The following is a 12,565-nucleotide window of genomic DNA, read 5'->3' on the forward strand; positions in this document are numbered from 1 at the left end:
ATAATCTACCAGGCAGACTAGATGCTACATAGTACGTATGAAAGCTTACAAATGGAGAAGCATTACGTTAAGAATTCATGTACATTTATATCTACCCACTGTGCATTACAAACTATGGACATAGAGTCTGCTGCTACTAGCATACTACCTTCAGTGTGAAACTGATCTGGGCAGTAAATTTCAGTTGAAGATATGGATGAGATACTTTGACAATTAAGAATATGTGATGTGAAAACATTTCATGGTAGATAATTGCATAATGTTGATATTTGCCATTTTTGCCACATGCTAAACAGTTTAATCATTTCTGAAAAAAAATACTTGATCATGCAAAACTAATAAAAATCTTTTACTACATTGTTGTTTGGTAGCTTTGACCAATAAATACCACATTAAGGAGTTGGAATTAACTTAAACCAGGGGTTGGCAACCTTTCAGAAGTGGTGTGCTGAGTCTTCATTTATTCACTCTAATTTAAGGTTTTGCATGCCGATAATACATTTTAACGTTTTTAGGAGGTCTCTCTCTATAAGTCTATATTATATAACTAAACTATTGTTGTATGTAAAGTAAACAAGGTTTTTAAAATGTTTAAGAAGCTTCATTTAAAATTAAATTAAAATGCAGATATTATCAGTTTAGTGCAGTGGTTCTTAACCTGGGGTGCATGCACCCCCTGGGGGTGCGAGATACTCTTTCTGGGGGTGCGAGACATGCGAGATTTTTTTTAAAAGGTAAATCATTGAAAACACAAATTAAGCACAGGCATATAAGTACAACTACTTTTGTTTCATCAAACCTATGTATTTATTATACATTATACATTTTTAACGATTACAGTAATATACTAAGCTTTTAAGTTTTCAAGTTTTTAAGCAAATTGTAGTGTAATTTTTATAAGGGCTGCAGAGCGTTGGGACTAGGCCAGAAGCAGAGCCCTGGGCCGGCTGCCAGGACCCCAAGCCAGCAGGAGGGCTGAGCAGGGCTAGGGGGCTGGACAGCTGGAACCCCAGACCAGAAGTGAGGTGAGCGGGGCCGGCAGCTGGTATCCCAGGCTGGCAGCAGGCTGAGCGGGGCTGATGGCCAGGACCCCGGCTGGCAAGGGGCTGGCGGACGGAACCCCAGACCGGCATCGGCTCACCTGATGCTGGTCTGGGGTTCCGCCAGCTCCTGCCAGCCGGGGTCCCAGCTGCCAGCCCTGCTCAGCCCACTGCCAGCTGGGGGTTCCATCCGCCAGCTCATGCCTGCCGGGGTCCTGGCCACCGGCTGCACTCAGCCGCTAGATTCTGGAAGGTGTCTAGCTGGCATAAGATCAATCCTAACAATACAAAAGTGATTTTAGTAGCAAGGAGGAAGCTTTTGGAGAGGCTGTGAGAAGGGTTACCTCAGCTGCTGCTGGCCTGGGGTTCCATTCACTCAGGCCGGCAGCGGGCTGAGTGGGGCTGGTGGCTGAGACCCCGGCTGGCAAGGGGTCGGCAGCTGGAACTCCAGACTGGCAGCAGGCTGAGCGGGGCCGGGAGACAAAACCCCAGACCGGTGGTGGGCTGAGCGGAGCCAGCCGCCAGGACCCTGGCTGGCAGCAGCATGCCAGTAAAAATCAGCTCGCATGCCCATGCCTTTGGCACGCGTGCCGCAGGTTGCTGACCCCTGATTTAAACAGTAAAAACTGTATTCATAGTTACGTTACAGTGTTTCTGAAACTATGGGGAAAATGACACTTTCTCATTTTGGATACCATCGTTTCACCTTGCCTACAGGCTTATAAGACCACTTGATAGCTCCACATCATACCTCAGCTAAACATACATGTAATAAGCTTTAAATTGATATATGATGTAGGGTTGTGCAAGGTGGATACAGTAAACTCCAAAATATGGGTCTTTTTGGAGTATTGATGCACACATATAACAGTGAAATTATTAAAAATATAACAAGCAGTGGTCACGGCACACTAGTTGCCTTGCCATTGTCAGATATACTGAAGGATTTGTGACATCAACTGAGGAAAAAAATCTTTATTCAACCCAGATTTTTCAACCTCCTTGCTTTTTCACTGTTCTGCTTAGGGAGGATCCTGGAAGGTGTCTAGCTGGCATAAGATCAATCCTAACAATACAAAAGTGATTTTAGTAGCAATGAGGAAGCTTTTGGAGAGGCTGTGGGAGGGGTTACCTCATCCAGTGAGGATATATGCCCATGCTTTTCTCACTGTACAAAATCTTGGAATCTTACTGGATCCATTGCTGCCCTGGATTCTCAGATAATAAGGTTTAATTTTTATATGGCTAGGAGGTTGCCAGCATGTCTTGTCAATCTGGCTTTTAACCTATTGTAGATGATTTGTTAGCTGAAGAGCGATAGCGTATCAGTTGGCTGACTAATTGTTGTCAATGGGAGAGGTGAAGGGGTTGGTAGTGTTGTTATAGTTCTGTGGTCATGTTGCTTAGCTGTTGGTATTGTTAACTCATGTAATTGTGCCTATGGACTGGTTGTTGGTTGTGTATGTGGCATGTGTAACTTCATTACAGTTGATGAGAGCCAGGCATGCACCTAGAGTAGGATATATACCCTATCTCTGCTAAGTCTGTAGCACATACTATGCAGAATTACTAGACATCCGATGAAGTGAGCTGTAGTTCACGAAAGCTTATGCTCAAATAAATTGGTTAGTCTCTAAGGTGCCACAAGTACTCCTTTTCTTCTTTAGACACCTTCATTTACTCACAATTACCCATGACTTACCTGTTTCACAAACGTTTTAAAACTTGTGCTCTTCAGTTATTTTGTCACTAGGTGGTACTGTTGCACAAGGCACCATGATTTAAATCACTAGTCAGGAAGACTCAATTTAATCATGGATTTCTACATAAAAGTGCATTCTTGTTGGTTGTTATAACCGTAATACATATTCTTCATGACTCAGAGATAGATGTAGGTTTCATTTTTAGAAGGTACACACTATACATTTTTAAACAGTGATTTATTTTGAAAACTTTTCAGATTAGTTTTACAGCTATATCAGAAAATGAATGATTGTTCGGTTATTTCATTTACCAAAGGTAATTGAAGCAGATATTTATGAAGTCACTGGGAGGTGAACTATCTCCAGTTCAACAGGTTAATCATTAATATTTGCAGGATTTTCTTGCCATGCTGTATTAGGAGGAGAACATCACCAGACAGACATTTAAATAGTTTTATTTAACTAAAACAACAACGTTAAGTATTCTGGATTTTTTTCTTCAACAGCAAAACATAATATTTTAACAAAACAAGCAAATGAATTTTTGAATTTAGTTAAACATTCAAGTTTTTTAAAATCCAGTTTGTTTTTGTTAAAATTGTTTTTAACTAAAATAGTTAAATGAAATATTAAAAAAAAATAAATCGACTATGTCAACCAGATCAACGTGAGAAGCTTAAAATATTGGCTTCTGCAGCTAACTCAGTCGTCGTCACCTTCATTTTCCTGTTTGTTCATAATCTGGAAAAGAAAAACAAGCTTTTCTGCTCTTTCAGGTCCCAAACAATTTTTCAATTTGGAATGAATTAGTCCAAAGGAAGAAAATATTCTTTCTACACTGGCAGAAGAAGCTACTACTGTTAAAAGTGAGATTATCACTTCAACAGTCTCTGAATCCAATTGCTTAAGTGACTTCCACCAGTTCACTGGAGTGACTTTCTTTAAAACATCATCAGCAAACATATATTTCTTGAATGGTTCACCCTTAGCTCTGAAGTTTATTATAGTTGGCATTATGGTGGGATGATTGCTGGATGTCCATGTCATAGCTAACTCCTCTTCTTCAGCAGTTAAGGTTTGTCCCTGGTACCGAATATTGAGAATATTTGCAAGAAAATGAGCTGGAGATAGTGCTTGTCCCATTTGTTTTTTTTAATGCTTGTAATTTAACTCTGTCACTGCATATTTCTCTTTTTAAGATCTCACTCAGTTCCTTCCAAATTTCAACAGCGTCAGCAATAAAACAGCTATTTCCCTGCATTTTATTCAAGGCTACACAAATAGGCTTCAGGGTATTCAGCATGTGTTCAACATTTCTCTGAAGCCCAATATTGAGAACTTTGGCTGTGACAGTGTCATCTATTAAATAAGCACTGCAACCATATATTATTAGCTTGGGACTCTCTTATAAATAATTTCTTCTAATCTTGGATACATTTGCAGCATTGTCTGTGACCAAGCTGCATATTAGACATTTGAATTTTTTCCCCACAGTTTGTTATAGCTTTTACTGCTGCTGCTTGTAAGTATTCTGCTGTGTATGCATTTCCTGATGTATCAGTTGTTTCTGTAAGGAAGACATTCCCTTCTTCTGTTGTCACACAAGCACATACAACAGGATCGTTGTGGACATTGCTCCACCCATCAAGACTCAGTTAACAATTTTACCCTCTAGACCTTTTGCACACTGCTCAATTTCTCTTTCATACACTTTATCCAGCAATTTGCCTGCAACATCTGCTCTGTTGGGTGGACTGTATCCTGGTCTTAATGACTGAACCATGTTAATGAAGTGTGGGTTCTCAATCATATGGAAAGGTGAGTCTGTTGCATAAACAAACTGGACAATTTTTTCATCAATTACCCCTCTTTGTAATCAGCTGATTCTTATCACAAACTTATCTATAGTTGTTTCTGGTTGATGGAGATTTTTTTTTTCTTTTTGCTACAGGTGATATACTGTGGCTATGTGACATATATGATGTGACCGAAACACTATCATTGGCAGATAGCTCTGAAACTATAGAAAATGTTGGTGATCTTGAAGGTGGATAGTCTTCAGAATCCTGTATGTTGAGGATGGATTCTCCTAAACAAAATAAGTTAATGCAGTTATTTAATTATTATTCCCATAGTGCTCATTTAGTATTACTCATTGCATTCACTGACACTCAGTACTACTTTAAAAGTGAAATTGTAAAAGGAAGATCTGCCTATTTCAGCTGTTTATTTTTTATCACAACTGCATCTAAAATGATAGTACCATAGAGTAACAACTATATTTTTTCTCAAACATGAGAATTCAAGAATAGTCCAGAAGGAAGACAGGCAGTCCTTAAGAAACAAGTATGAAATAAAAAAGTTTACCAACCTGAATGAAGATCCTGCTTGTTCAGACATGTTCATTTCATCATCTTCAACGCAGCTTCCTCCTGAGAAGGAACGCTTCCCATTATATTGTTTCATTCGGGAAACCATGCCTTGCATTTCTTTGTTGTGTTGTTTGCATTTTGCATGCATGCCTGTCTTATTCACAGGTAGAGGGACTTCATTAAAATATTCCCAAACTGGGTCTCTTTTATGGCCTGCTGCCATTATAGGTTTTCCCTTCTAGTGAGAGAATGGTATGGTAGATCTCAAGTCAATGAAGGCTACACTCAGAAAGACCTCAAGACTTCTGGAATATGCTGCTCAAACAGTTTCACTTTTGTTTCTACTGTCTGTCCCTCCCGTCTCACATTTATCTCCAGACTTCTCCTTCTCCAGATCTATTCTGCCCTCAACAATCTTCTATTCATTGAACTTTTTGAAACTTTGCACTTTTAGAGAGAGGTTAAGGGATTGACTCTGTGCATACAAATTTGCTGAGGGACTATAGGGTGAGGTCTGTTATTTCTCACCTCTCTCTATATTATTTATTTATTTTAAAACATTTTTGCTGTTAACAAGCATGTTATCTCTGGAGACACAAATCCACAGTTTGAGAACTGCAAAACTAAGCATCTCTGATGGTATCTTCTAGACTGAGCACTGAGTCCCATTGGGTAGATAGAAAGATTAACCTAAATAATCTATACAGAACCCCCTGGAACACCATAAGATTGAGTTCCTAATCCATGAACTATTGGAACTCGTTTACAAAACATTTCTTAAACATTACATGAATATATTGTCTCATACTGTAGAATTAGAATTTATAATCCTTATTCCATGATGAGATATCTTTTAATTAAGATACTATCTTTAGATAGGTTTTTTCCTCTAAAATCCGATTTACATTAAAAATGATTTAAAAAAAAAATCATTGATTTTTATCCACCCTGCTTAGAATCATAGAACCATAGCATTAGAAGGGACTGCAAAGGTAATCTAGTCTACCCTGTGCCAAGATGCAGGATTTCTTTGTCTCAACCGTACATGCCAGGCTATTCAGACTCCTTTTGAAAACCTTCAGTGAAGGAGCCTCTATGACCTCCCTAGGCAGTTCTTACAGTTAGGAAGTTTTTCCTGAGATTTAATCTAAATCTATTATGCTGTAGTTTGAACCCATTGCCTATTGTCCTGCCCTCTGTGGCAAGAGAGAACAACTTTTCTCTATCTTTTTTATGGTACCCTTTCAAGTATTTGGAGACCACTATCATGTCCCCCCTTAATCTCCCTTTTCCAAACTAAACACACCCAGTTCCTTCAGCCTTTGCTCATATGGCTTGTATTCTATCCCTTTGATCATCTTTGACATTTGTTTCTGGATCCTTTCCAGTTTCTCTACATCCTTTCTATACATTAGAGAGCAAAATTGGACACACTACTCCAGTTGAGGCCTAACCAGTGCTGCATAGAGTGGTACTATCACCCCTCGTGACTAGCATGCTATGCCTCTGTTAATGCAACCTAAAATTTTATTTCCCCCCCCCCCTTTTTCTTTTTTTCCAACAGCATCACACTGTTGACTCATGTTGAGGTTGTAATCCACCACACCTCCCAGATCCTTCTTGGCAGTGCTGCTGCCAAGGCAGTTATCCCCCATTCTGTATTTGTGCATTTGGTTTTTCTTCCCTAAGTGTAGCACCTTACATTTGTTTTTGTTGAATTTAATTTTGTTGTCTATAGCCTAGTTCTCCAATTTATCAAGATCCCTTTGAATTTTAGCTAAGTGTTTGCAAACCCCTTCCTCCCCCGATGTGTGTCATCTGCAAATTTGATCACTGTGCTGTCTATTCCTACATCCAGGTGATTAATAAAGATGTCATAGTGGATCACAAGCTAAATATGAAAAGGAGTACTTGTGGCACCTTAGAGACTAACCAATTTATTTGAGCATGAGCTTTCGTGAGCTACAGCTCACTTCATCGGATGCATGCCGTGGAAACTGCAGCAGGCATTATTTATACACAGAGAATATGAAAAAATACCTCCTCCCACCCCACTGTCCTGCTGGTAATAGCTTATCTAAAGTGATCATCAGGTGGGCCATTTCCAGCACAAATCCAGGTTTTCTCACCCTCCACCCCCCCACACAAATTCACTCTCCTGCTGGTGATAGCCCATCCAAAGTGACAACTCTTTACACAATGTGCATGATAATCAAGTTGGGCCATTTCCTGCACAAATCCAGGTTCTCTCACCCCCTCACAAAAACCACACACACAAACTCACTCTCCTGCTGGTAATAGCTCATCCAAAGTGACCATTCTCCCTACAATGTGCATAATTAAGGTGGGCCATTTCCAGCACAAATCCAGGTTTTCTCACATCCCCCCCACCCCCATACACACACAAACTCACTCTCCTGCTGGTAATAGCTCATCCAAACTGACCACTCTCCAAGTTTAAATCCAAGTTAAACCAGAACATCTGGGGGGGGGTAGGAAAAAACAAGAGGAAATAGGCTACCTTGCATAATGACTTAGCCACTCCCAGTCTCTATTTAAGCCTAAATTAATAGTATCCAATTTGCAAATGAATTCCAATTCAGCAGTTTCTCGCTGGAGTCTGGATTTGAAGTTTTTTTTTGTTTTAAGATAGCGACCTTCATGTCTGTGATTGCGTGACCAGAGAGATTGAAGTGTTCTCCGACTGGTTTATGAATGTTATAATTCTTGACATCTGATTTGTGTCCATTTATTCTTTTACGTAGAGACTGTCCAGTTTGACCAATGTACATGGCAGAGGGGCATTGCTGGCACATGATGGCATATATCACATTGGTGGATGTGCAGGTATACGAGCCTCTGATAGTGTGGCTGATGTTATTAGGCCCTGTGATGGTGTCCCCTGAATAGATATGTGGGCACAGTTGGCAACGGGCTTTGTTGCAAGGATAAGTTCCTGGGTTAGTGGTTCTGTTGTGTGGTATGTGGTTGTTGGTGAGTATTTGCTTCAGGTTGCGGGGCTGTCTGTAGGCAAGGACTGGCCTGTCTCCCAAGATTTGTGAGAGTGTTGGGTCATCCTTTAGGATAGGTTGTAGATCCTTAATAATGCGTTGGAGGGGTTTTAGTTGGGGGCTGAAGGTGACGGCTAGTGGCGTTCTGTTATTTTCTTTGTTAGGCCTGTCCTGTAGTAGGTAACTTCTGGGAACTCTTCTGGCTCTATCAATCTGTTTCTTTACTTCAGCAGGTGGGTATTGTAGTTGTAAGAAAGCTTGACAGAGATCTTGTAGGTGTTTGTCTCTGTCTGAGGGGTTGGAGCAAATGCGGTTGTATCGCAGAGCTTGGCTGTAGACGATGTATCGTGTGGTGTGGTCAGGGTGAAAGCTGGAGGCATGTAGGTAGGAATAGTGGTCAGTAGGTTTCCGGTATAGGGTGGTGTTTATGTGACCATTGTTTATTAGCACTGTAGTGTCTAATATGTCTAAGCTAAATATGACTCAACAGTGTAACACTATTGCAAAGAAAGCAAACGTTCTGGGATGTATTAGCACGAGTGTTGTAAGCAAGACATGAGAAGTAATTCTTTTGCTCTACTCTGTGCTGGTTAGGCCTCAACTAGAATATTGTGTCCGGTTCTGGGCTCCACGTTTCAGGAAAAATGTGGACAAATTGGAGAAAATTCAGGGAACAGCAACAAAATTGTTTAAAGGTCTAAAAAAACATGACCTATTAGGAAAGACTGAAAAAAATGGGTTTGTTTATTTAGTTTGGAGACGAGAAGACTGAGAGGGGATATGACATAGTTTTCCAGTACATAAAAGGTTGTTATAAGAAGGGTGGGCAAAAATTGTTCTCCTTAACCTCTAAAGAAAGGACTGGAAGTAATGGGCTTAAATTGCAGTAAGGGTGGTTTAGGTTGGACATTAGGAAAAAATTCCTAACTGTCAGAGTAGTTAAGCACTGGAATAAATTGCCTAGGGAGATTGTGGAACCTCCATCACTGGAGATTTTTAAGAGCAGGTAGACAAACACCTATCAGGAGTGGTCAAGATAATACTTAGTTGTGCCATAAGTGCAGGTGACTGCACGAGATGACCTCTCGAGATCTCTTCCAGTCCTATGATTCTGTGTTAAATAACATTGGACTGTAATTGGGCGGTGACCCCATCCCCATGCCAGGTTGGGCTACAGTAGGCCAGAGTGGCTGTGCAAGGTGGCAACCAAACAGGGAGGGCCTGTTAGAGAGCCAATCAGGGCTGAGCAGGAGGCAGCCAATCAGGGCCAGGCTAGGCCCTATATAAAGGCTGCCTAGGCAAGAGGCAGTCAGTCCCTTCCAGAGAGAAGGTCTGTCTCCTGAGTGAAGGAGACCAGCACCCAGGACAGCGTAGTGCTGGGTAGGCTTGGGGGGAGCTGAGGAGAGTTCCAGCCCAATACCTGCCAGGCTGCAGGCCCTAATAGAAGGGCCCACAAGGGGGCCGAAGGGGAAGCGGTCCAGGGAGAAGAGGAGGACAAGGGGAGTGAAGGAGGGGAGGGAGGCTGCCGTCAGAGGGTCTCTGGGCCGGGACCCAGAGTAGAGGGTGGGCCTGGGTGCCCCTCTTTCCCCCTCGTATTACACCCAGCTGTTAGAAGTGGCCATAGCAGACTGCACCCGACCCCTGACAGAAGGAGGTTAGACTTTGGGGGTGTGGTTGGCCACAGTGGCTGGGGCAAAGCAGAAGGACTGCTGTTACCCCCCAACCCTAACCCCCCCAGAAGGGGGTGAGCGTGGACTAGGGGGCTCTACTGGAGGGCAGTGTCCTGAAGAGGACACTGTGAGAAGGGAGCAACGCAGGTCCAGATGCCAACAGAGGGCGAGAGATGGACGGGACACCACCAGCGGAGGGCGCTCCACATGGACTGAGCTAATTCCCAGAGGTACCAACGGGAGGTGCCACGGTGGTGAGTCCCAACCCCATCGCATGGACCCAGAACAGATCCCCGTGGAATCCCATTTGAGACCTCCTTCCAATCTGACATCATTCCGTTAATAGTTATTTGTTTTTTTGCGGTTGTTTAACAAATTATGTATCCACTTAATGGTAGTTCTGCTGAGCCTGCATTTTTCCAGCTTACTTATCAGAATGTCATGTGGGACTGTGTCAAAAACCTTGCTAAAATCCAGGTATATTATGTCCACCATGTTCCCATATCCACCAAACTAGTTACCCTGTCAAAGAAGGAAATCAAGCTGGTTTGACATGATTTGTTCTTAGTAAATCCATACTGACTGTTAGTGATTAGTAAGGCTGCGAGTTTGTCACAGAGGTCATGGAAGTCACAGATTCTGGGACCTTCGGGATTTCTGCAGTGGAGCTAGTGCTCGGGGTGGAGGCAGCCCACAGACCTGCCTGGCTGTGCCTCTGCCTAGGAGCTGAGGGAGCGGGATGTTGCCGCTTCCAGGGAGGCGCAGAGCAAGGTAGGGAGCCTGCCCTCTGCTTTACATCAAAAGCCTGAAAAATGGGTTTTCAACAAAAAGTCCATTTAATCAATCAGTTTGTCAAAACACACATTTTGACTGAAAATTTAATAATCCTTTCTAATTAAGATACTTCATGGACTGATCTGTATTTTAATAGCCTCCAAATGGCTCTGTGATCTTAAAGGCAAAGGGATAATGTAACAGTGAAAGTCAAAATCATTGTGGGAGGTAAAGTCTTGTGCCTTGCAAGCACATGCTAACTCAAATGAGATTTTATCATGAGAGATTTGCCATTGTGGTTGAATGAGTGATTTATTTAGAAATAGGTATTATTTAATCCTCTATTTATGAACACCCTTCCACTGAGAGAAGAGTGAATTTAAAATCCGTGTTTATATATATCACGGTCATTGAACCCATATCATATATGATGTTTGAGTGTACCTTTTTGTCTGTCATATTTTTTTCTTTATAGAATAACTGGACTCTTGTTCATTGTTTAATATACTAATCAGTTACTTGTTATCACAATATTAAATGTGCATAACTAATTTAAATATTATGTACTTTATAATTGTAGACCAAGATTTGTTTTCAAACAAATTTCCTGACTATTCAAAATTAAATGTATGTCCAGCTACATGTTATGTGTTTGCCCTCCATTTGTTCAGGTGAACAATCAGAGTGTGATGTTAGATCCCCATATGTTGTTAGAAGAACACTATTCTATCAATGTCCGGGAACACTCGTTGCCATCTGCTGCTTGCCAAGAGCTTATGATCATTTCTTTTGGATGTGAACTTTGCTGCTGTGATTCATGCATTTGCATTAATCCAGTTTGAGGTGAGAATGTGGTCTTTGTTGGAGAACACCTGAAATCTATCTGGAAACTTAAGTTGGAGCGGAATGCAGCAGTCCACTGATTGTGGTGCCTCTTGACGGTACCATTTGTCATCAGTACTCTATGATTTTGCACGAACTGCTTGTTGATTTCTGGAGACAGTTTAAGGTGATGTTTTAAATCTACAAAGCCCATAACAGTTCGGGACCTGCTTATTTGAGAGACCACCATTCCCCAAGCTATATTGTCACTATTCTTGTTGAGAAGAGGCCCTTGAACTTGTTGGCAGCCCGCTTTTTAATGAGGAGGATCAAGAGTGCTCTCTGTAGAGACCCCTTTCCTTTGGAATGCTCTGCCCTTCTGCCCCAAAGCAACCTGAATTGACTTTCCAGGCACACAGCAGAGCTTATTTGAGTGGGCATTAGCGGAGTGCTGAGTCAGTTGAGGGTGGGAAAGTGTGATAGGTTTTCTGAAGCTCCATTGGTTGCGTAACTGGTGATTAGATAATGGATGGTAAGGTGGGAGGAAGAGGTGCTGCTGCTTTGGTTAGTTTTAATGTGTCTCTCCTAAGTTCTTGTGTTCACAGTGTAAGTCAGCGGTGCTCAAGGGTTTGCATGGATGCCCTCCGATGTGGACTTCTTCTTAGACCTAGATCTAAATATAAGCATTATACTTATGTTTATTTCCTGAACTGACTTGAAAAAAAAGTGTTAATGTGCTATTATGATAAAGTCACATAAGTACTCTTTTTGATTTTATACTTCACAGAGAATTCTTCCCCCAACATATAATAATCTTTTTGTTCCACACATGTGGCTGCTCTCTCTCAAGAGAATAAGGAAATCCCTTAAGTCAGTTTTTCATAAATACTGTATATTTGCCTTACAGGAGTTCTCCATTCATCATGTTGTGTCACCAGCGGTGGCTGAGCTGAAATTTCCTGCATCTTGGGGAGAGCATGTATAAAAGGAATGGCCTCATGGCCAATGTGACCGTCACCTCCGCCACTCCCGAGGTACAGACTCGCTGTTTATTTTCATTTTGTTAGAGACTATGTCAAAATAAAGTCGCAGCTTATTTTGGCTTCCACAGAAATCCCTTCTGCCATGAAGCATGCCAGCCTGTTTTTTTAGGAACAGTATAGTTTTTGACTA

At 41.6% G+C, this 12,565-nt stretch overlaps 1 protein-coding gene across 12 annotated transcripts in view; it reads left to right on the forward strand.

Annotated features, from left to right (window-relative positions):
* Positions 1–12,565, forward strand: part of RALGPS1 (Ral GEF with PH domain and SH3 binding motif 1) — a 400,445-nt gene that overhangs the window by 39,299 nt on the left and 348,581 nt on the right. For all 12 annotated transcript variants that reach the window (XR_012155323.2, XM_073315016.2, XM_073315015.2 and 9 more), the window contains one exon: positions 12,300–12,426. Coding sequence is in view for 11 of the 12 variants with exons in the window: in XM_073315016.2 (XP_073171117.2) it covers positions 12,370–12,426 (57 nt within the window). In the remaining variant the exon portion in view is untranslated. The remainder of the gene's footprint in view (positions 1–12,299; positions 12,427–12,565) is intronic.

This window comes from Lepidochelys kempii, chromosome 16, assembly GCF_965140285.1.
Source record: "Lepidochelys kempii isolate rLepKem1 chromosome 16, rLepKem1.hap1, whole genome shotgun sequence".
NCBI lineage: Eukaryota > Metazoa > Chordata > Testudines > Cheloniidae > Lepidochelys > Lepidochelys kempii.